Source organism: Aplosporella prunicola (genome assembly GCF_010093885.1).
Source record: "Aplosporella prunicola CBS 121167 unplaced genomic scaffold K452scaffold_1, whole genome shotgun sequence".
In the NCBI taxonomy this organism is placed as follows: Eukaryota; Fungi; Ascomycota; class Dothideomycetes; order Botryosphaeriales; family Aplosporellaceae; genus Aplosporella; species Aplosporella prunicola.
The window spans coordinates 1,116,252-1,136,129 of record NW_022983529.1 but is presented as its reverse complement, the minus strand read 5'-3'; the positions used below and the strand labels follow the sequence as shown (position 1 = coordinate 1,136,129).

At 53.6% G+C, this 19,878-nt stretch overlaps 5 protein-coding genes across 5 annotated transcripts; 2 read left to right on the top strand and 3 right to left on the bottom strand.

The window, feature by feature from the left end:
- Window positions 1-61: 61 nt before the first annotated feature.
- K452DRAFT_304267 (uncharacterized protein) lies at window positions 62-6,630 on the bottom strand (the record flags this gene model as incomplete). The annotated part of the gene is made up of 3 exons (XM_033542805.1): window positions 62-229; window positions 283-5,625; window positions 5,857-6,630. 3 exons carry the CDS (start codon window positions 6,628-6,630, stop codon window positions 62-64), a joined length of 6,285 nt encoding a protein of 2,094 aa, XP_033403134.1.
- A 1,844-nt stretch (window positions 6,631-8,474) lies between these two features.
- Window positions 8,475-8,937, bottom strand: K452DRAFT_304266 (uncharacterized protein; the record flags this gene model as incomplete). Its single annotated transcript, XM_033542804.1, has 3 exons — window positions 8,475-8,562; window positions 8,618-8,754; window positions 8,860-8,937. The coding sequence occupies 3 exons, from the start codon at window positions 8,935-8,937 to the stop codon at window positions 8,475-8,477; spliced, it is 303 nt and encodes a 100-aa protein (XP_033403133.1).
- Window positions 8,938-10,015: 1,078 nt separating this feature from the next.
- On the bottom strand, window positions 10,016-13,080 carry K452DRAFT_261914 (uncharacterized protein). Its single transcript, XM_033538592.1, has 4 exons — window positions 13,034-13,080; window positions 12,803-12,924; window positions 10,556-12,750; window positions 10,016-10,496 (listed from the first exon to the last, which is right to left on the bottom strand). Exons 1-4 carry the CDS (start codon window positions 13,036-13,038, stop codon window positions 10,254-10,256), a joined length of 2,565 nt encoding a protein of 854 aa, XP_033403132.1. The 5' UTR covers window positions 13,039-13,080; the 3' UTR covers window positions 10,016-10,253.
- Window positions 13,081-13,306: 226 nt separating this feature from the next.
- On the top strand, window positions 13,307-15,399 carry K452DRAFT_261910 (uncharacterized protein). Its single transcript, XM_033538591.1, has 2 exons — window positions 13,307-15,027; window positions 15,099-15,399. The coding sequence occupies exon 1, from the start codon at window positions 13,335-13,337 to the stop codon at window positions 15,018-15,020; it is 1,686 nt and encodes a 561-aa protein (XP_033403131.1). The 5' UTR covers window positions 13,307-13,334; the 3' UTR covers window positions 15,021-15,027; window positions 15,099-15,399.
- Window positions 15,400-15,812: 413 nt separating this feature from the next.
- K452DRAFT_293846 (uncharacterized protein) lies at window positions 15,813-17,844 on the top strand (the record flags this gene model as incomplete). Its single annotated transcript, XM_033541626.1, has 2 exons — window positions 15,813-16,320; window positions 16,373-17,844. 2 exons carry the CDS (start codon window positions 15,813-15,815, stop codon window positions 17,842-17,844), a joined length of 1,980 nt encoding a protein of 659 aa, XP_033403130.1.
- Between the last annotated feature and the right edge of the window lie 2,034 nt (window positions 17,845-19,878).

The window sequence follows — 19,878 nt, the reverse complement described above, 5'->3', positions numbered from 1 at the left end:
TGTGGGTATGATGATAGCAATATTGCAAGCCAACGGTGTGTTGGTATGATGGCCATTCGGTTTACGATGGCTCCATGTCCAGAGTGTCGCCCATAGCCTTCAGCTGCTTTAATTCGGCCAGCTGAGCACCAAGCTCTGCGAAGATGTCGGACATCGGACAGGCTTGGCTCAGCATGCCGTCCTTGAAAGGACGAACGGAGTCACGCAGTTTGAGAGTGTTGATGCAGGTCTGGAAGAAATGTTAGCAGTTATTATAACGTTAATAGATGTGTGGTTGCTCACCTCAATACGAGAGATTTGGTGTTCAACGAAGTTGATCAAGAAGCGGTCGGTGATCTCGCCGCCACGGGTCTTCATACGCTCGAGCAGAGCAGTCTCGGGCGCCTTGAGTTCTGTGGTGCCAGGGTTTTCCATCGAGCTGCAAAGCATCTCTAGACGGAGAGAAACGTTCCAGAGAGCCCACACATCCTCGGTGTTGATGGTAAGTTGGCTATCTGGCATCTTGGTCGCCGCTGCACCCTGTGCCTTCTCCGCTTCGGCACGTTGCTGTTGAACGACGAGACGGGAGGCGAGGGAATGCGGGTACATGAGGTAGATGTACTCGGGGTTTTCAAGACCCTTCAGCCTGCGCTCACCAAGATCCTTGACCTCGAAACCTTGGCTGCTGAGCGAGCGCAATTCTCGCCGAATGGCGTGGCTTGTCATGTCATCACCCAGAGCATCTTCGGAGCCGGCAGAGCCTGACCTGTCCGTCTCAATGTGCGTCTCAAGCAGACGCTGGATTTCGGCAATGAAATCAGACGACACTGTGATCTGGCCACCGTCCGCAACAGCCGAGATACGCGCTGCTCTGTTGACCATAGGACCGAAATAGTCCATACGCTTCGTCACCGGATCGGTCTCGCACACGGGTGTGCCCCAATGGATACCCATACGCACCGACAGACCACGGAAGATGATGTTGCCGTCCGAGTCTGCCACTTCTTGACCATTGACGCTGTTGAGGATTTCTTGTGGCCATTGCACATCTAGCAACTGGCTTTGAATCGTGAAACACCAAAGCAGCGCCGACGTCACGGTGGGGAAAGCAACCATGAAGGCATCACCTTCAGTCTTGACTTCGTATCCTCCTATGATGCGGAGCTGGCGGCGCATGACCTCGTTATGCATCTTGATGGCAGAACGCATGGCGGTCGAGTAAGTCTCCCACAGCAGGGTGGAGTTCTTGATATCGGTAAACACCAAGCTGACCTCTCCTGTAGGCGCCTCCACCTCTTGGTCGAGCCTCGCCAGTTTTGAATCGGCCACATCGCCTCCACGAGGGCGCTTGCGTTGCCGTTGAAGGAGCCATTCGTCGGGAGGACCAATCGGGCCCATGGACATGCTGTGTGTCCGGAACCGAGCACGCTCACGCTTCCGTAGGTCACTGACACCAATCAACATGACCATGATCTTCCCGGTAGCACCGAAAGCAATGGCAAGATCCCTCAGCTTTTGCGCGGCGCGCATAAGGTCGCCGCGTTCGGAGCGAGCAACATCGACAGCAAAATCCGGCGTAAGATAATCCCAGAGCTCGCGCGAAGCAACCAAGATCATCTCATCCGATTCACGTAGACTGATCTGGGACACATGTGGCGCAGCGATAACGGAGGGAGACATTTGGATATAGCCAAAGGCACGAGAGACCTCGAGGACATCGTTGAGTCTGCCCTGTCGAGAGACAAAGCCTCCTGCCTCCCTGATGCGAGTCCGCTCGCCTGGCTCGGCAGGATCATGTTTCCGTGTTATGATCCTATGGCTTCCCTCGGAGTGGATGAGCAAAGCTTGAGCGTCACCAACGTTTGAGACATACAACTCCATCTCTTTCAAGAAGACAACGGTCGCGACGCTTCCAGAATTGAGGTCCTCCTCACTCAAATCCGGTAGAGCATTGGTTCGGTGGATAACCGCCGCAGCTCCGCCCTTGTCTTGGCAAGCGGTTGCGGCGCCTGCCAGATCCTTGTTGAGGCCTAAATAGCTTCTTCTGAGCGCATCTACAGCGGTCTCACCGGGCCGGCATCGATCGAGCTCATCGGCAAACCTGACCTTGAAGTTGTCGTAGAGATACTTGGCGATTTTCGATCCGCCGCCTGGTAGAGCCTGACCGTCAAACATCCCGAATAGCGTCTCGTCGTCATGGCTTCGGAATCTCGGAACGACCATATCCATCGTCGAGAGATGTTCGTTTCGTCCCAGGCTGTCTGCCATGCCATAAGACATGGTGCCGACAGTTGATCCGGCAGTGCGGACTCTCTTGTCCTCACTCTGGTCCGGAACAGAAGGAACCATTAATGTCACGTCCATCAGACCCAGGATACGCAGGTTTGTCAGCGACGTGAAGTCGGTAAGGTCTTTGCCTTCACGACCATGGGCTAGGCCAGCAAACGACCCATTTGGTTTAATCTCCAGTCGCTTGTTACCAGAAAGGTTCAGGTACCTCAGGTTGTGGTTCCAGTTCCAATTCCAATCGTATGGCCAGTTGGAGACGTTGTACTTGAGGGAATTGCTTCCAACATCCAACACAGCAAGCTTCGCGACCTTACCAAGTTCCGCCGGAAGCACTTGGAACTTGTTTCCGTTGAGATGCAAAACCCTCAAAGATGTCACCTCTTCGAGATCCTCAGCAGGAAGTGAAGTAAGATCGTTCCCAGAGAGATACAACTCGGTCAGATGTTGCCATCGGCGTATGCTCCGCAGCGGGATGTCGTAGATCAGGTTGTACGACAAATTGACAATTCTCAGCTCTGGCAACAACGCCAGCTCATCGAAGACATCATCGGTGAGGCGGTTGTCAGCAAGGAAGAGATGCCGCAAAGATCCAGCAAAAGTGGTAACCATCCGGTTTGACAAACTGGAATCCTTTCTTGTTACAGGAGTCAATGTTCCTTCAGTGGTCTTTGAGGCCGTTGACGCTTTTCTTCCGCTGGAGGCATAAGTTGAAGCCACAGAGCCATTCCTTTGCGTTCCTCCAGGTGAGCCTCCTACGGTAAGAAGTCCTGAGTTTCCGCTGGGCCTGCGTGCAACATCTTCCAGTGTGCCTAGATCTTCAAGGCTGGGGTTGGGGTGAAGTCCTCCTGGTGTAGCGGAAAGACCTGGAGTCGTGCTAGGAGTTGTGTCGGGCTGCGGCTGCAAGGGATCAGTCGGGAAGGTTGGTACGACAGGTCCGGGCTTTGGGAATATGTCTAGCACGTTGGAGGAGACGTTCAAGGTCTCCAACCTGCGTGCGTACCAGATCTCTTGAGGGAGCGCGTTCAGGTTGTTTTCTCGTACGTCTAGGTAACGCAGCTCGGTAAGTCGCCCGACATCAGGAGGCAGCCGGTCGATGTTGTTCCTTGCAAGACTCAGATGTTCCAACTTCACCAGTTTACCAATTTCCGCAGAGAGTGAGACAAAGTGATTCTTGTCCAGTATGAATTTGGTCAACCCCAAGACTTTCCGGAACAAGTCTTCTGGTAGTTGTGCCAGCTTCGCGGATGCTAGGTTGAGAACCGATAGGGTAGGAACAGGCGAGTTTAGGCCAAACCGAGTAACAGGGTTGTGATTGAGGTGCAACACCCGAATTTTGTAGAAAGAGCCTTCGAATGCCGAGATGGAGTTGTGGCCGATCATCAGATATTCAAGGTTAGGGAGTTGAGACATGATGTCAATATTGTCAATAGCGTTGAACCGCACATCGATCTCCTTCAGGTTGCTCAAGTTCCTCAAATCGTCAGGAAATGATCCGGCCAGCTTGTTATTGGTGGCCCACAACCGCTCAAGAGAAGTCAGCTGCCCGATCTTTGGCAAGCTCGAAATGGAGTTGAAGCTAATATCCAGGTCGACCAACGTGGTGACATCGCAAAGGAAATCCGGAAACTCCTGCAGAGAGTTCGACGACAGGTTCAGACTTCGCAATGCCCTGTACATTCCGAAATAGCTCGGCAACGCGGTGATTTTGTTGTTCGACAACCGAAGGCTCAACAAGCCTTGCAATTTCCACAGTTCAGCATGATCCAACGATTCCAATCGATTGTTCGAGACATCCAGCATGGTCAACCGCTGGGCCAAACTCAAACTCGGCGGCAATCGACTTGCTTCGTTGCTAGTATATTTAATCTCGCGAAGATTAGTGCAAGCTTGAATGAAGTCCTTCGGTATATCGAGGGAAAGGTTGCGCGAGAGGTTGAGCGAAATAATCTCTGTCGCCTTTTGATAGAGAGTGATAGGGATGGTGATGAGATTGCGGCCTTGAAGATCAATGTGGCTGAACTTCTGCATCTTGCTAAAGCCTGGATCCTTCTCCAAACTGGAGTATCCACTCATCTTGGCGGGTAGGAAGGTGAACCGGCAGAGGTAGCTGTTGTCTTCTCTTCCGACATCCTCTATCCGATCGGACTCCATGTATCCGGCTTGCTCGAGCAGAGCCTTTTGGATTAACAAAGGTCTTTCTGCTGGCTCCAGCTGCCGCGATGTATCATGCTTACGCATGACGATGTGGTAGTTGCCCAGTTCATCTTGCAAGAACGATTTCTTGCCCAGGATCAGAATGATTTCGGCAACAGTAGCATAGAGTCCGACGGAGAGGACAGCAAACGTCGAATCAACTCGGAAGATACGGACACAGTAAGGAGGTCCTTGGTCGGCAAATTTGGGAAGCTTGCCATGCTCATCGAGCTCTGGCAACTTAGCAGTGGCATCATCGCCGACCCTCTTCACGGCCCAGGAATCCGGCGCATCCCAAACACCTGTAGTAGCGGGCTCCGTCTCTTTCTTTTCATTCTTGGTAGTATCGTGATCTGGCCAAGCAGCAAATGGTTCACCTGTCGGCGGGGTCATGGGACCCTGGTGAGGGTTAATGATACCCTCCATATGGGACAGGTCGGTGTCAAGGTTCCACAGCGCTTCATTGCCGGTGATATCAGCTTGGACGTCGTTTGGATCCTTACTAGGAGGCGTCTGGTCGGCAGCGTATCCGCGCTTCGATTTGAACGGTATCCGGCTAGATCCGCCCTCCTTTTTGCTGCTTTTGTCTTTTTCATAGGACACATACGGCTGGCCCAGAGACCCAGGCGTTCCTTGGACGAGGACCTTGTTCTTGAGATCACCTTTGGCGGGATCAGTCTTGGAGGATTTTCCTGATTTGATGGATTGCTGAAGAGAGACAGTCGATTGCGGGAGATCTCTCAATCCTTCAAGACCAGTACGACCTTCTGCCTTGTCCTTTCTCCGCAGCTTGTCGAATAGAGATCGCTTTCCTGCCATGGCGCTGCCCGGAGATTTTTGTTGGATGGATTCTTTGCCGCTCTTCGTACTTCCAGTAGGGCTTGCTGAACGGGCACCTAAAGCAGCTTTCGATGTCATAGCAAGTCCTGCGCGGACGCTGAAGTCGTTCTGGCGTCCTCTGTAGCCTGTGGACGACTCATCACGACTCGCAACGGGGCGTAGGGGAGCGCCGTGGCTTGTCTCAGTCGGCTTGGACTCGTCGTTACTTCTGTGGTGCCTATGGCCATGGAAAGGAAGTTTGTGGGAGTGTGTCGTCTTTGTAGATCTTATCGACTGTTGGTCTGAAGGCAACCTATCCCTATCTAGACCGGAAGAAGGGGTTTCCTGTCGAGTGGAAACAATTAGCGACTAGGCTGGCAGGAGCGCATAAGGGAGATATAGTAATAGTAACTGCCACCCAGGGGAGCCGGAAAGAAAATGTCGCAAGAGCAACGGCCTCCAGATTGTATACTTGGGAGACCATGAACCAACTTGTTCACTTTGCTCGCCCTTTGCGATCGACAATTGTTCTTGCACATCGTTTTGAAACCTTTCAACAACTGAATCCAACCTTACCTTATTCTCTTGGTACTCCCAAGGTGTTATATCGCTGGAAGGTAGGGGTGTCCGAGGCCGCGAACTTGCCGGGGAACCTGGCCTGCTGCCAGTGCTACTTGCGGTGGTATTGTGGAGAGAATTATTCCGGTTCCTATGTTGCCGAGAAGCTTCACCAGCATTTGTGGTAAGACTGGCCTCGGAGCCCTGCCGGGATTCCGAGCCATTGTATTCATCCCCAAAGAAGCCTTGAAGCTTCTTGTGGAAGCCCCGGCCAATGCTCGACCGGGAGTTTGAGCTGCTGACTGTTGTTGCGCTTGCGACAGAGGGCCGCCTGTCCTCGCCTGGGAAAGCGACATCATCTGTCCTGCCAGAACCGGGCCGGAAGCCTGGCGAGAGCTGTGGGATATCCTCATTGGAATCATTGTAGAAACTTCCAGGGAAGATACTCGACGCCATACTGCTGGAACCGTTCGACGTGGCCCAGGGTGGGGTTGACGCAGAAGCCGTAGGCGGAACCCGAGAGATCGACGGTAGGTTGTTGCCGGCCAACTCGAGCACAGCAAGGTCTTTCCGATAGTTGCTGAAGTCGGCTGCCCTCCGACGTTCCGGGCGTTCCCATGGTCTCGACGGTTGTGATTCTGGGGAGGTGGTGCCCGGGGAGATTTCGTTATCTTTGTCGCCATCATCGTCCCTGAACCACCGCAATCTGTCAGCTTTCAGACACGAAGAAACGTCTAGAAAAGATACGAGAGTGTGGCGGAATAAGGGGCACGTGGAGGGTCGCGTTTGCATGCGCTGCTACGGCATCTTTGTTTCTTAGTTCTTCACTTTTTTTTTAACCCGCGATTCTATACGGCGCCTTCTGCAGGCAAGCGCATAGCAAGCAGCCAGAATGTCGGCGATGCCGGAGCTTGTTTCGGGTCGATGGCCTCAAGGCGCGAGACATGGGCGTGGACGCGGCGCCGCGCGCAGACGTGGTTTAGACCCCTCCGACGCGACCCTCGCACGCGGCTTTGTGCAGTAAAGGAGCATTGGGAGCGCACATACTGCGGTTGCTTATCCGTCTTGATCTTCATCGGCGTGCCTCTTCTTCGACTGCTCACACTGTTGCTTCGTACGGTATCCTGCGACCTCCAGCTCTCCGCGCCAGTGCTGTCCGTCGATCCATGGCGTCCGACATTCTCTTTCCTCGTCATTGTCATGCTAAGGGCGGCGGTGTCAGGAAGCGTGACCTTGACGGCCGAAACCTTGACTGAAAGCGGGTAGGACCTCGAGGTGGTGGACTGCGACAGGCCACCGAATCGCGACTGGCCTTACCGGAGCTTCATTGAAGCTCTCGCGTGGATGTGGGAGCGTGCATCGACTGGGTGACAAACGGGCGGGCGGTACGGCGGGTGCGGGCTTTGGAGATGACGGGAGTGGGATGCGCTGGGCCACAGCACAAGCGTGTGGTCGTTCTGCGGTCGATGGGTGAGGAGCAACGGACTTACTGGGGGCGCGGGATCAACCGAATACGCTCACAGCCGATCTCCATCTCTCACAAAGGGCAGCTTGCTTCGGGTTGTCTCGCAGGGGGCGACTAGCTGCCAAAGAGCACGAATGAAACCGCACGGCAGCAGCACGGAGCCATGCACGTCAAGCATAGCATTTGCCCGGCAGCCCCTCTCTCGACTCACCGTCAGACCTGCAACCGCATGCCCGCTTTCAACTGTCTTTCTTGGCGCACAAGCCCGCCGTGCACTGCCCACGCCGCCCAAGACCCCACTACTGTGGCGCCCTTTGAACGGCCGTCCGCTTTTAGCCAGCCAAGGAGACAGACTTGCGATGTCAGAAAGGCCTCCCGCCGCACCGGCTGACGGCTACATCATCATGCCACGTCGACCCTCTTGAAGCACGTTTCTGCAAGACATTGTCGCCCGCACGCTGCCCGCATCTATCACGCCGTGTAACCGATGCTCCCGTACCGAGATAGTAAAACTATATTTTTCATATTTTCTTTTTGCTTCTCTCGGAACATGTAGCCACGAAGATCATCCGCACACCGATGAGCATAGTTTGATGATTATATGTAATACGCTACTCGGCTAACTAGCGTAGGCGCCGTCATCGGACCCGGATCTACGCAACAAGAAACGATGCAGGATCAATTGACGTGCTTGCTGGGCGTCGATGGGCCTATCGGGGCCCAATGGTACTCAAAAAGAGACTTGGTTGGGCTTAGCTGTGCCCCCGGGAGCTTATCATGCTTGATGCTTCCACATACTCCTAGGTATATCAAATCAAATAGTCGAACAGTGAAAACTCCTAAATGTGTTCAAGAGCACAAGCAGACAAAGAGCGGCATACTCGCGTCAAAGAACACACAATGGACTTTTTATCAGAGTCAATATGAAGCCTTGGCGCTGCGAAATGGCTAGCATGTGAGCCACCCCGCACGCCTCATTCTAGATAGAACCCACTGCTGTCTTGCAGCCACCCTACCCATGACTGGTATGAAAGAACGGGGGTATCAGTGCCGAGGGAATGCGAGTCGGTCGACCGAGAGAATGGAAAGCGAAGAAGATCTGAAGCATTGTTCAGTATCCGCCGGACTGGACACTCGCGCAGATCAATGACGAGAAGCTCGGCGGGACAGTTCAAGCTTGCTTCTGGGCAGGCTTGTTCCAGCCCAGGCGGCTCTTGTAAGCCGGGAAGGACGAGTGGTTCCAGGCTTTAACAAGAAAACTGTAACAGCGGACCGTCAGCCTCGGGGAGCATTGGTGGCGCGCAAGTGAATTACCTCTGCGTTTTGTCTTCATAGTCCTCATCGCGCACCTCCTTCACGCCGACCTTCATGCCGTCCTTTGTGAAGACGACATTCTTCTTCTCCATGCTCTTCTTGCCCTTGTCGGCAAGCTCATTTGCGTAGAGGTAGATCTGCGGCGACGTCATGTCAGTGCATGATCGATACAAGGCTTTGTGTCTCGTCTGTCACGAAGAGGCCTATGCGAAAGAAGAAGCGGGTCAAAAGCTGAAACGCACCTGAAATCCGAAGTACGCCATGAAACCAAGGACAGTGAAGAGGATCAGCAAGGGTAGCAGCTTTCCAAGGGAACCCATGTTGACGTCGAGTAATGGGCTGTAGATCGACCGGGCAGGGTGAGGCTCGTTGCGAGATGAAGGTCGTGAGAAAAAGAAGTGTGTTGAAGAAAGCTGAGAAGCGCAGTCGTCTGACGTTATTTTCTCCGAAGCTGGCTGTTGTGGTAGAGGAGGGGGAATGGGGCCGGTAGGAACTATTGCACTGACTCAGGGTCTACGTATTGTCGGATATCCGTTGCCGCACAACATCAAGCGCACATGCACTGCGCCTGATACGCATCTTGGCGGGGGCGGAGCGGAGCTGAAAAGCCCCTGTAAATCCGCCTTCAGCTACTCCTATTGTATGTACATACCACGTATTCTCGGCACCAACACGCTCCTGCTCATCAGCCCTGAGGGCGGAAACTAACCGTACGTCATTAAGCTTAGGTCAGTGCTGCGCTCCCTCCCCCTGGGCAATGAGAGCCTTCGCGAAAATTACCCGGTCCCTGTTGCTGCTGTGTGTGGCTGGGCAAGCATGCCTCTCCGCGACGTTTCTTCATCTTCAGATTGTCAATCGGCGACGAGCATGAGATCATAGTTCAATGTTGGGAACCAACGCTACTGTTGGAGGCCTGGTAAGGCTGAAGATCTACGTTTAGTCTTCCAGCCGGATATCTTGGCGGCCGTTGGTCCTGGGCCAGGCCAGGGTGACTTAGTCGTGGCCGAGCGGTGAGAGGGACATGAATGCCTCCGCCTAGGTACATCAAATTATTGATTTAGTCCCGGTTGACGGCTTTAAGTGCAATAAGATGCGACTTTCTCGCCCGGCATAAGATTTTAATATAAAGTATCAATACGGCCTCCAACAACGTCGCAAATCCGATGCCGGAATCCCTGGTGAACTTGATAGAAACAAAGAGCAACATAGTGGCATTACCTAATGGAACAATCCATATCTAATGTTGGTATACCTTTCATTCCAGGTTGAGCATTGCTGCGTGTTGGAATGCTCGAATCACCTACGCTTGTTCCTTTGTTTGCATGGTGTGTGTTCTGAAGTCATCTGCACCTAGATTTGACCATACCAATAATTCCACTGTCAACCAATAACTGAATTGGTGTAAATTGAATCGCTAAAGATTTTGCACTGCTACATAAAATGCCACACAACAACGCAACGCGGTGGCCTTAAAATATCCTCGCCATAAAAAATCCACCTGGCTAAGGAGGCCGGCACTGTAGCAACCCCGTCCTAGACGCCGCTCACCCATAGAGGATAGTCATCCAATCATACAATAACCCCATTCACCATACCACAACACTATGTTTTATCAAATCACCGAGCTCCAATCCATCTAGGCGCCGACCCTGACACCTGACGCCCGTTGAGATGGGTTCCGTACTGCACCTGGCCGTGCCAAAGTGTACTTGGCGAATGCTCTTGCCAGCGCCTTCTTGCAGCTGACCTTTTGCGAGCCAACGAAGGAGTCAACGGCCACGGCGATTGCGCGGTCAATATCCTGCGAGTTGCAGTACTCTGATAGGCGCATCTTCGCGAAAGCTTCGCTGGTACGCATGATAGCTTCAAGATGACGGACCTGCGCAAAATTGAGTTAGTAAGCGTTCACATCATAATTAGTAGACTACGGTAACTTACAGTAATTGGGTACGCGCCTGTCGCAAGAGATTCGCGACGCATGTCCGCAAACAGGCGAGCCACTTTATCCTGATCGATCTGGTACAGTTTGGGAGAGCACTTTTCTCTTGCGTACAAAATGTACTTCCTCAGCAATTCCTGCGGGATCTCGCCCTCCTGGCTCTGCTCGTCGCCATCGAGATCCATAGAGTTGGGATTGGCAGCGGCATTGGTAGGGTGAGCGCGGCCGTGTGAGTTGACAACGAAGTTGGCGAGACGTTCATCCTCGTTTGGATCTACGGTGTCCCGCACAACACACAGAATGTCGAAACGAGAAAGGATGGGTTCGGTCAATTCGACGTTCTGACTGAAAGGAATTGTGCTATTGTAGCGACCACCGATAGGGTTGGCCGCAGCGATGATGGCGCATCGAGCTTGCAGGGTAGTGACAATACCAGCCTTGGAGATGGAGATTGTCTGCTGTTCCATGGCTTCGTGAATCGAAGTCCGATCCTGGTCATTCATCTTGTCGAACTCATCGATGAGGCAAGTTCCTCTATCTGCCAGCACCAGTGCACCACCTTCGAGAGTCCACTCAGATGTCATGGGATCACGACGAACACTCGCCGTAAGACCCACAGCACTGGCACCCTGACCGGTTGCAAAAACAGCTCTGTGTGCAGTCTTTTCGACATACTTGAGAATCTGCGACTTTGCAGTACCCGGGTCACCGAGGAGCAAGATATTAATGTCACCACGGATGGCGTGCTTGCCTTGGGCCACCTTGCTAACACCGCCAAACAGTGACAGTGCAACAGCAGTCTTGATGTCGGTGTGCCCATAAATGCTCGGTGCAATAGAATTGACAATCTTGTCAACAATCTTAGGGTCTCTCGAAAGAGCCCGGATCTCGCGCTCATCTTCCTCGGTAAGACGGAATCCAGCAAGTTGATCGTGAGATTTTATGATGTGGTTCGCCTCAAGGATTGTGGCGAATACAGGGAAACCGTTCTTGTTGTTGAGTTGTGCGTCGTAGTTGTTGCGGTAAATACCCGTAATGTCGACTTCCTCTCCTGGCTTGGCAGAATCGATGAGGTCCCACAGAAGAATGACCTCCCTGTGTCGGGGGAGTCTACCAGCTGGCACAGTGCCCGGAGATTCCTGAAGTGTGAGCTTTTGGTAGTTGCGGTACACAGTCCTCTCCGCGTTCAACGTGAATGGTCCTCTAGACTGGCAGTTTTGGCAGAAGGAAATCTTGACTTCGGCACTAGAATCCTGAGGGAAAGGCCCCAGGGTTACACCGCATTTAGTGCAGTCGAACTTGACGTACTTGAGCTGAGGGAATACACCACTGCGACGAGTAACGACACCGCTCACGCGGACCAAACAGTTCAGGTGGCTCTGACGAAGTTGACGGAGGGTGTAGTTGATAGGAAGATCGGTGATGCGGACGTGAATCTCGGAATGGATGCGTTCGTAGTCGGGGTAGTGGAGCAGCGTCACGTCCATGGCAACCTCATCGAAGATTCCGAGGACTTCTGCAGGTGCGTTGGCGAGGAAATAGGCCAAAGTAGCCTTGGATTCGGCAAGGTGATCGAAAGAAACCTCCAGAGACTCGGCGTTGACCTCACCAAGCGTACGGACTCGTGTACCGTAAACGGAGGTTCCAGGCTCATCAACGTACTCAGTCAGGAAAGACTTGAACTCGCGCGCAATTGTTTTGCGCACATGTGGTTGAGCGACCCAGTCCGTCAAACTCGCGGCCTTGACGTCCTGCAGGGCTTCCAACGAAAGCTCTTCTTCCATGATATTGCCATCCATGTCCACATCATCTTGCTCTTCATCGTAGCGATGCCTACGACGGCGTGGTTGTCTTGCCAAAGTGCCAAGGTCGTCTTCGTCGTCCAGATACGCAGCAGGCATTTGGCGCTGGCGAGCCAATTCCCGGTCCCGACGGTTGAGGCGGGCTTCCAACTGTCTGCGTTGCGCCATGTCCATAGTATCATATTCCTCGTCGTCAATATCGCGGGCATCATATTCGTCATCTTCGCGGTCGCGGTAGTCTCTCTCGAAGTTATCGGCAAACAGATCAATGCCGGCCTCGTCCTCGGCCATCTCATCCGCATCGTCGATATCTCCGATGAGGTCCTCCTCTTCGGGGTCAACAGTGTCCTCTTCGATGTCCTGAGGGAAGACTGGTGGAGAAGAAGCGGGCGCTGCAATGACGATTAGCGGGGTTGTGTTTGCGCAACCTGTGTTTACACTTACGACTGGAGGGCGGCAGCGCCGAGGAAGAGGGAATGTCGTCGTCTGGTTCGCGATCACGCTTGCGGCGGTTGGCGCCCGAGGCACCACGGTTTGCGGAAGACATGTTGGAGCGCAGTGGTGAACTGTGTTGTTGTCAACAAAGCACTGAGGAATATTTGAGCGGCCGATGAAGCTTCGGCGCCCGGCCAACGGGGCCCAAGCGGAGCTCTTCAAATATAGGCGGGGGCGTACCTCATGCTGAACTCAACGTATGCGAGGGTATATGGGGGAAATTGATTTGCAGCGGCTGAAAAGAGCTAAGAGGGACGTAAATGGCTTTTTTGGAGGGGTATATGAGTCGTTGCTGTGGTGAGAAGAGAGAATGGTCTGCGCGTCCAAAAGACGTGTTTTCGCGTCTCGCGCCGCGCTAGGCTGTTTCAGGAAGAATGAGTGTTTCTTGGCGCGGGCGCATCATGGCGCGGGCGCATCATGGCGCGGGTACGCTTTCAACAAACACTCCATCATCCTGCATCCCTCCACACTTACTGTCACCATGTCCGATGCTCCAGGTTCCGTCGCAAAAGCTACGCGATCCAACAGCATTTCTCACCTCTCCGAAAATTCTCAGACGGCCCAAGAATTCATTAACAGCCAACTCCAGCTCGAAGCTGACGCGCGCGAAGTCCTGCCCTACCAATTCGACACCTGCTCCCGGCCACTCGGGCCATTGCGCCAGAAAATATGGTCCTGCCTGACCTGTAACCCGCCTCCGACATCGCCTGACGAACCCTATACTCCTGCTGGCGTCTGCTACTCCTGTCACGTCTCATGTCATGGCGAACACACTCTTGTCGAGCTTTTCGCGAAGCGCAATTTTGTCTGCGACTGTGGAACGTCGCGCATACAGTCCGACTGCCCCTGCACACTACGTATCAATGAGAAGGCTGGCATCAAGGGCGACGTGCGTGGCGAAGAACCAGCCACGACAAACCATTACGATCACAACTACAAGAACCATTTCTGTGGATGTGGTCAGGATTATGATGCACACGAAGAGAAGGGTACAATGTTCCAATGCTTGGGCTTGGGCACTGTCGAGCAAGGCGGGTGTGGAGAAGATTGGTGGCACCCTGAATGTATCGTGGGTTTGCCGCGTGATTGGTACAAAAAAAATGCAGAGAAGAATGGCAAAACCATGGGTGGTGAAGCAAACGGTGCCGCTGCTGCTGGGAGTGATGGAAAAGAGATAACACAAAACGAAGGTGGTGAAGTCGTTAAGGGCGAGGAAGGTGCTGCAGAAGAGGGAGAGGAGCCGCCAAATCCGCCCGGCTTTCCCGAAGAGGACGGTTTCGAGCATTTCGTTTGCTACAAGTGCGTCGAAGCCTTTTCATGGATCAAACGATATGCAGGTACGGAGGGCTTCCTTCCGCCTGTATACCATAAGCTAGACAGCGGCAACGGTGCCGCGCCGGATACTAAACCAGGAGCTCCACCCGAGGCCCCAGTCACAACCACAACTACATCAGACGAGGACCAGTCGTCTAAGAAGCGCAAGGCCTCAGAGGCAGAAGAAGATGACACTAGTTCCGCTGAACCCACAAAGCGCCCGCGCAGCTCCGAAGATCCGGCTGTCACCACCACCACTACTACTTCCACAACTTCTTCCTGCCGCTACGCAGCACTCCCCACCTTCACCTCAAGCGCCCCCTTCTCCCTTTTCTTCAAGGAAGATTTCCGCAGCCACTTTTGCCGCTGCTCGACCTGCTTTCCCCTTCTCTCTCCGCATCCCCAACTCCTCGACGAAGAAGACACCTATGAACCTCCCGTATCCGAGTCCTCCGCCTCTGGTGATGGCGACGCCAACGGCGCCGGCACCGGCAGCATAGGCTCGCGCTCGCTACTCGACCGTGGCGAAGCCGCACTCAGCAACATGGACCGGGTGCGCGCAATTGAGGGTGTAATGGTGTACAATCACCTCAAAGACCAGGTGAAGCAGTTTCTGAAACCGTTCGCGGAAAGTGGTCGCGCTGTCGGCGCCGAGGATATCAAGGCCTATTTCGAGAATCTGCGAGGCGATGCGGATGGGATCATGCAGGCGAAAGGCGACGCGGAGCGAGAGGGCGGGGGTGAAGGCGCGGGAGGGGGAGCGGGAGGAGGAGGGACGAGCGGCCAGGGCAAGGGAGGCGAGGGAAGAGGAGAAGGAGCGAGCCACTCTGAGAGTGCCGGCTCCAGAAAATAGCAGAGCGGTACGTTCGCCGTGCACTTCTTTTTCATCCCTTGCCGCCCAATGACGCGTGTATGCTAACTGTGTCCGCAGGATACTAACTAATGGGGAGGAAACGTGCAGTAGCCAGCAACACCAATGCCTGCACCCTGCCTGCGCTCGATCACGCAGTTATGAAGTATGAGAAGCGATTTAATTCGAAAAGGGGAAATATCCCCTAGCGGAAGACTGACAGGCTTGGAATTCCACTAGCAACCTGCGGCTATATGTATCGTTGGAGCGGTCGTTGTTGGAGCCTATCCGCAACATACTCTGCCAATTCCGCATTGTTGGAAACAAGATGGCGATAATAATTTTCTCTGATAGCTTTGAATCTGAAAGTCCGTTGAATGCGAATCGGGCGCGTTGTGGTGTTGTACATATGTGCCTACCTGTACTCTTAGGGCGCGCGTGCCTCAGGGCCTGCGCTCGCGTATCGGTCTGGCCCGCGTGTTGGCGCTAACTCAGATTTCTCGGTCCCTTCACCACCTTCCTCATCACACACACGACACACCTTGGCACACGCACTTCACTTCACTAACGACAACCACCACCCGCCCAACGCTGCTGTCCTTCGCCATTGTCGCCCATCGGTCATTCTGCTTCCATATCGATACCACCCGCTTAACACTGCCCAGCAGTTTTGCCTCGTCGACCGCTAGTCCTTCGCACCGCACTATTGATCAGCATCAACACCGCATGGGATTTTAAAGCGTACTAGCATGTTTTAGTGACGACATGGTATCGCTCGCTGCTCCAGCTTCGGCAATGGCGTCATCGACGGCAACTCCAATCGCCAGCCTCAAGCGAAAGTACACCACAGAAACCGATTCCGAAGACGACGAATTTGCCGTGAGTCAGGCAAAGCGACACAAGGTCGCATTCGACCCCGCGGTCGAAGTTCGCATCCTGGAAGATTACGATGAGAAGGGCCTGGAGCTCGTACGCGAGGAAGTGAAACGCGGCATAGAGAAGCACGTAGCAGGCGATAGCGCTGGATACGACCAGATCAAGCAACTCTTCACCACCAAACCCACTGCCTCAGATGCTCCATCGACCAAGCTGCTGTCAAAATATGTGGTTGCGCTCATCAGCAATGTGAGCCTGCTCAACAAGAACTGCTCCGGGCTCGTTCACGCGATACTGGACTGTCAGTGGTTGACACGCGACGTGTCATTCAAGACGCTCTACATCACTCTTTTGGGGAGCTTGATGTCGGCGCATGGTGGCTACACCGCGCAGGTTCTTCAAATGCTCGTGAAGTACTTTATTGAACGTGAGTGGGTTCTTCGCTCGCGTCTCGGGCGTCCCGACTGACGCTCGTACAGTACCATCTCCCAACATCCGCCATGCATCCGACCCTGCGATAAAGCGTCTGCAACTGAGGCAACGTGTTCACCAGTCTCTGAAGCACTTACTTAAGCTTATTCCTTCCGCAAGTGGCGTACTTTCGGGTATTCTGGCAACTGCTTTCCCGTTCTCCACGGACACTTCAAAAGCACATATCGATTACATCCAAAACATGCTTGACCTGACAGCATACGCGCCGGAGCTTAAAGGCGCCGTCCTCGCATTGATAACTGAGCGGCTCGTCAAGATAGACGTCCAAATTCAGGTCGATATGGAGGATCTCGAAGAAGATATCGAGGAAGACCTGGTACAAGAGGTCATGGCGAAGAAGATGGGCGACGAAACAGACGACGAAGATGAGGCGGATCCTGATGACAGCGATAATGAATCCGTATCGAGCGAGGACAGCATCGCCGACGATGAGAAGCGCATCAAGGACCTCAAGGCGTCTGTCAGCAAGATGGATTCCATTCTCGACATTCTCTTCGAATACTACCATCAAATCTTCGTCAAGAGCACCGTTGTCGATGCTGAGGAGACCTTTGAGCTTCTGCTATCCCAGTTTGCCAACACAATCCTCCCGACATACCGCTCGCGCCATACTCAGTTTCTCCTCTTTCACTTTGGACAAACGTCGCCTGTCCTTATCGATAGGTTCGCTGGTGCCTGTGCCCATCTGGCTTTCGACAAAACTCGTCCACAAATCATGCGTCTCGCGGCGGCTGCATACTTGGCTAGCTTTATCGCTCGCGGTGCGCATGTTCCCGCGTCCACTGTCCGCGACGTCTTCGATATTCTGGGTCGCCACCTCGACCACTTCAGATATACGCAAGAGGCAAACTGCAAGGGTCCCGACCTCCGGCGCTATGGCGGCTACTACGCACTGGCGCAGGCACTACTCTACATCTTCTGCTTCCGCTGGCGGGATCTTATCATCAGTAACACAGACCAGTACCCGGATGACGAGGACATTCTGTACGAAGGCGGCGAGGTGACATGGAGTCCTGGCATCAAGGAAATCATGACACGCAACATCTATTCCAAGTTCAACCCTCTGAAGGTGTGCTCGCCGGCCATCGTCACGCAATTCGCTCGTATTGCACACCACCTCCGCTTCGTCTACGTCTACCCGCTCCTGGAGACGAACAAACGGCTGCGTCTGGCGCGCTCCATCACCTCTGCCATGATGTACGGCGGCCTGCAAGAGCGAGAAACCGCGCTCTCGGTCAAGAGCAACGAAAGCGCCCTGCAACTGGACGCATACTTCCCCTTCGATCCGTACAACCTGCCACGCAGCAAGCGATGGGTCGAGGGCGACTATAACGAGTGGAAGAGTATCCCTGGCCTCGACCAGGAGAACGAAGAGGACAGTGACTCCGAGTCACAAATTGACGAGTCTGACGACGAAGAGAGGTACGAGGAGGGCACTGCCACCGAGGTCAGCGGATGAGTGCGACGCAGCATGCCATCACACAAAAGGCGTTTCTGGGTAAAAGTCTTGGTTTGGAGTTTTCATTATTTTGCGTTTTTTCGGCATCATTGCAGGCTCAGCGTCATGTTGTTGTTGTTGTTGTTGTTGTTGTTGTTGTTGTTGTTGTTGTTGTTGTTGTTGTTGTTGTTGTTGTTTTGCTTGTTTACTCACTTGCTTGCTTGCTTGCTTGCGTACTTGATTGATTGATTCCCCTTCAGCGACAAGAGCTTTGTTTGGGTGGGAACGCAACAAAAAAAGGGTCAAAAGGTTAGGTCAAGGTCAAGGTCAAGGTCACAGAATGTCGTTATTTTCTGGCGTGTGCGGTGTCCAAGCAACGCGGTACCTACTTCTTTAGTTAGTTAATCCGGCGCACGCAGGGGGGGACATGGGCACGCAAAAGGGTTTCAAGACTTTTTTCTTTCTCTGCCCTGGGTCGGGGAGGAAGAAGAGCATTATAGGACCGACGCATACATAGTTACGGAGTCGGAACGGGCATGGATATAGGTGTATAGGATAGGATAGGCGAGCTAGGGTCAAGCGGATCTCGAACGAAGAAGAAAATGGAAAACCTAGCAGACATTTGAAACGAGAAAACGACACGAAAGGCATGCATTCATCAGCGCGTGCGTAACTACCGTTGCACGGTAGATCGAGAGATCAAGATCATCGTTTCTGGTGAGCTCTCAGCTCTGGAGGCGCGCTCACTACCGTACAATGGTGAGGCGCCGGTGGCCCAGGCTGATATGCCTCGCTGGCGGCCTAGTATACCCTGTACGTACGCAGTCAAGTCAGTCAAGTCAACTAGCCAGGTAACTACTCCTAGTGCCTGGCTCGAGCTGCGCTGCTTGCAGGCTTGCAGCAGTTGCAAGCTAGTGTGGAGCGCCAGGGCGCCTTCACCCAAGACCATGACCACGACTATGACCATGACCAAGACCATGGCCGCGTCCGCGTCTGTGTGCAAACCGCAATGTCCGCGCACAGTGCACACGCGCGCGCGCCAGGAGAGGGTGGGCGGCGGGCGTCGCCCTGTTTCGCCCTTGGTCCCTTGGTCGCAGCACGCGTGTTTCGGCCCTCTCGAGGCCGGGGGTGGTCGCGCCGGCGGTCATGTGCCCTTGTCGTGTGTGAGGGAGGTTCGCGTGGATAGGGATGGATAGGGATAGGGATGGATGGATAGGGATGGGTTGGGTTGGGGTGGGATTGGGGGTATAGTGGTGGGTTGTTATGGTTGATCGCTGTGAGATTGTGGCGATTGGATTGGGGGGGAGGGTGCGTATGTGTATGCGTATGCGTATGCGTGACTTGGTTGGTGGGTGGGTTGTGGGTTGTGGGTTGTAGCTGGATGCGACTTCTTCCTTTGTCTTTGGGTGGGGAGAGAAGTAGGTAAGTAGGTAAGTAGGAGTACTGTAGAGTAGTTTTCACAGTGCAGAGGTTTAGACAGCGAGGTCATCCAAGTAGGTAGAGTTTGAATCTTCTTCTTTCCAAAGCGAAAAAACGCAAACAAGCAAGTAAGCAAAGCAAAGCAAGCAACAAAGCCATGCAGGGTATCTCTTCCCATCCTCCCGTGGCAGCAAGCACGTCTATCCACACATGAAGCTATGCGTGTCTGCGTGCATCCGAGGCCATCCCATCCTTCTCCCCATGTCCTCGTCCCGGGAACCCGTCATGTACGCATCTGTTCCCGCGCGCCATGTATATATCCCGTGTATGCGCCCCATCCGTCCATCCATCCATCCCCCAAGTCGGTATCTCAAAATCAAAAAAAGACCAAAAAACAAGAACAAACATCCGATCACCAGGTGTTTCACCCCATCCGTCCCATCCGTCCCAAAAGAAAACCTGTTATCCCAATCTCCCACCAGTGTGTATTCCGCCAGGACCGTCCGCCCGTGGGCACTAGAGATCCCGAGCCATTATCGACAAAAAAAGAAAAGAAAAAAAAAGAAATCAGCTCGTCTATGGTGGATGACCAACAGCGGCAATATATTAAGATTTCCCGTACGTATATACTTACTC

What these genes read in the sequence shown, in the direction of transcription:
- K452DRAFT_261914 (XM_033538592.1), bottom strand. An exon ending in GGCGCTGCCGCCCTCCAGTC is followed by an intron (nt 12,751 to 12,802) that starts GTAAGTGTAAAC and finishes TCGTCATTGCAG; the next exon opens with CGCCCGCTTCTTCTCCACCA. An exon ending in CAGGCGCGTACCCAATTACT is followed by an intron (nt 10,497 to 10,555) that starts GTAAGTTACCGT and finishes AATTTTGCGCAG; the next exon opens with GTCCGTCATCTTGAAGCTAT.
- K452DRAFT_261910 (XM_033538591.1), top strand. Translation starts at nt 13,335, where the DNA reads ATGTCCGATGCTCCAGGTTCCGTCGCAAAAGCTACGCGATCCAACAGC.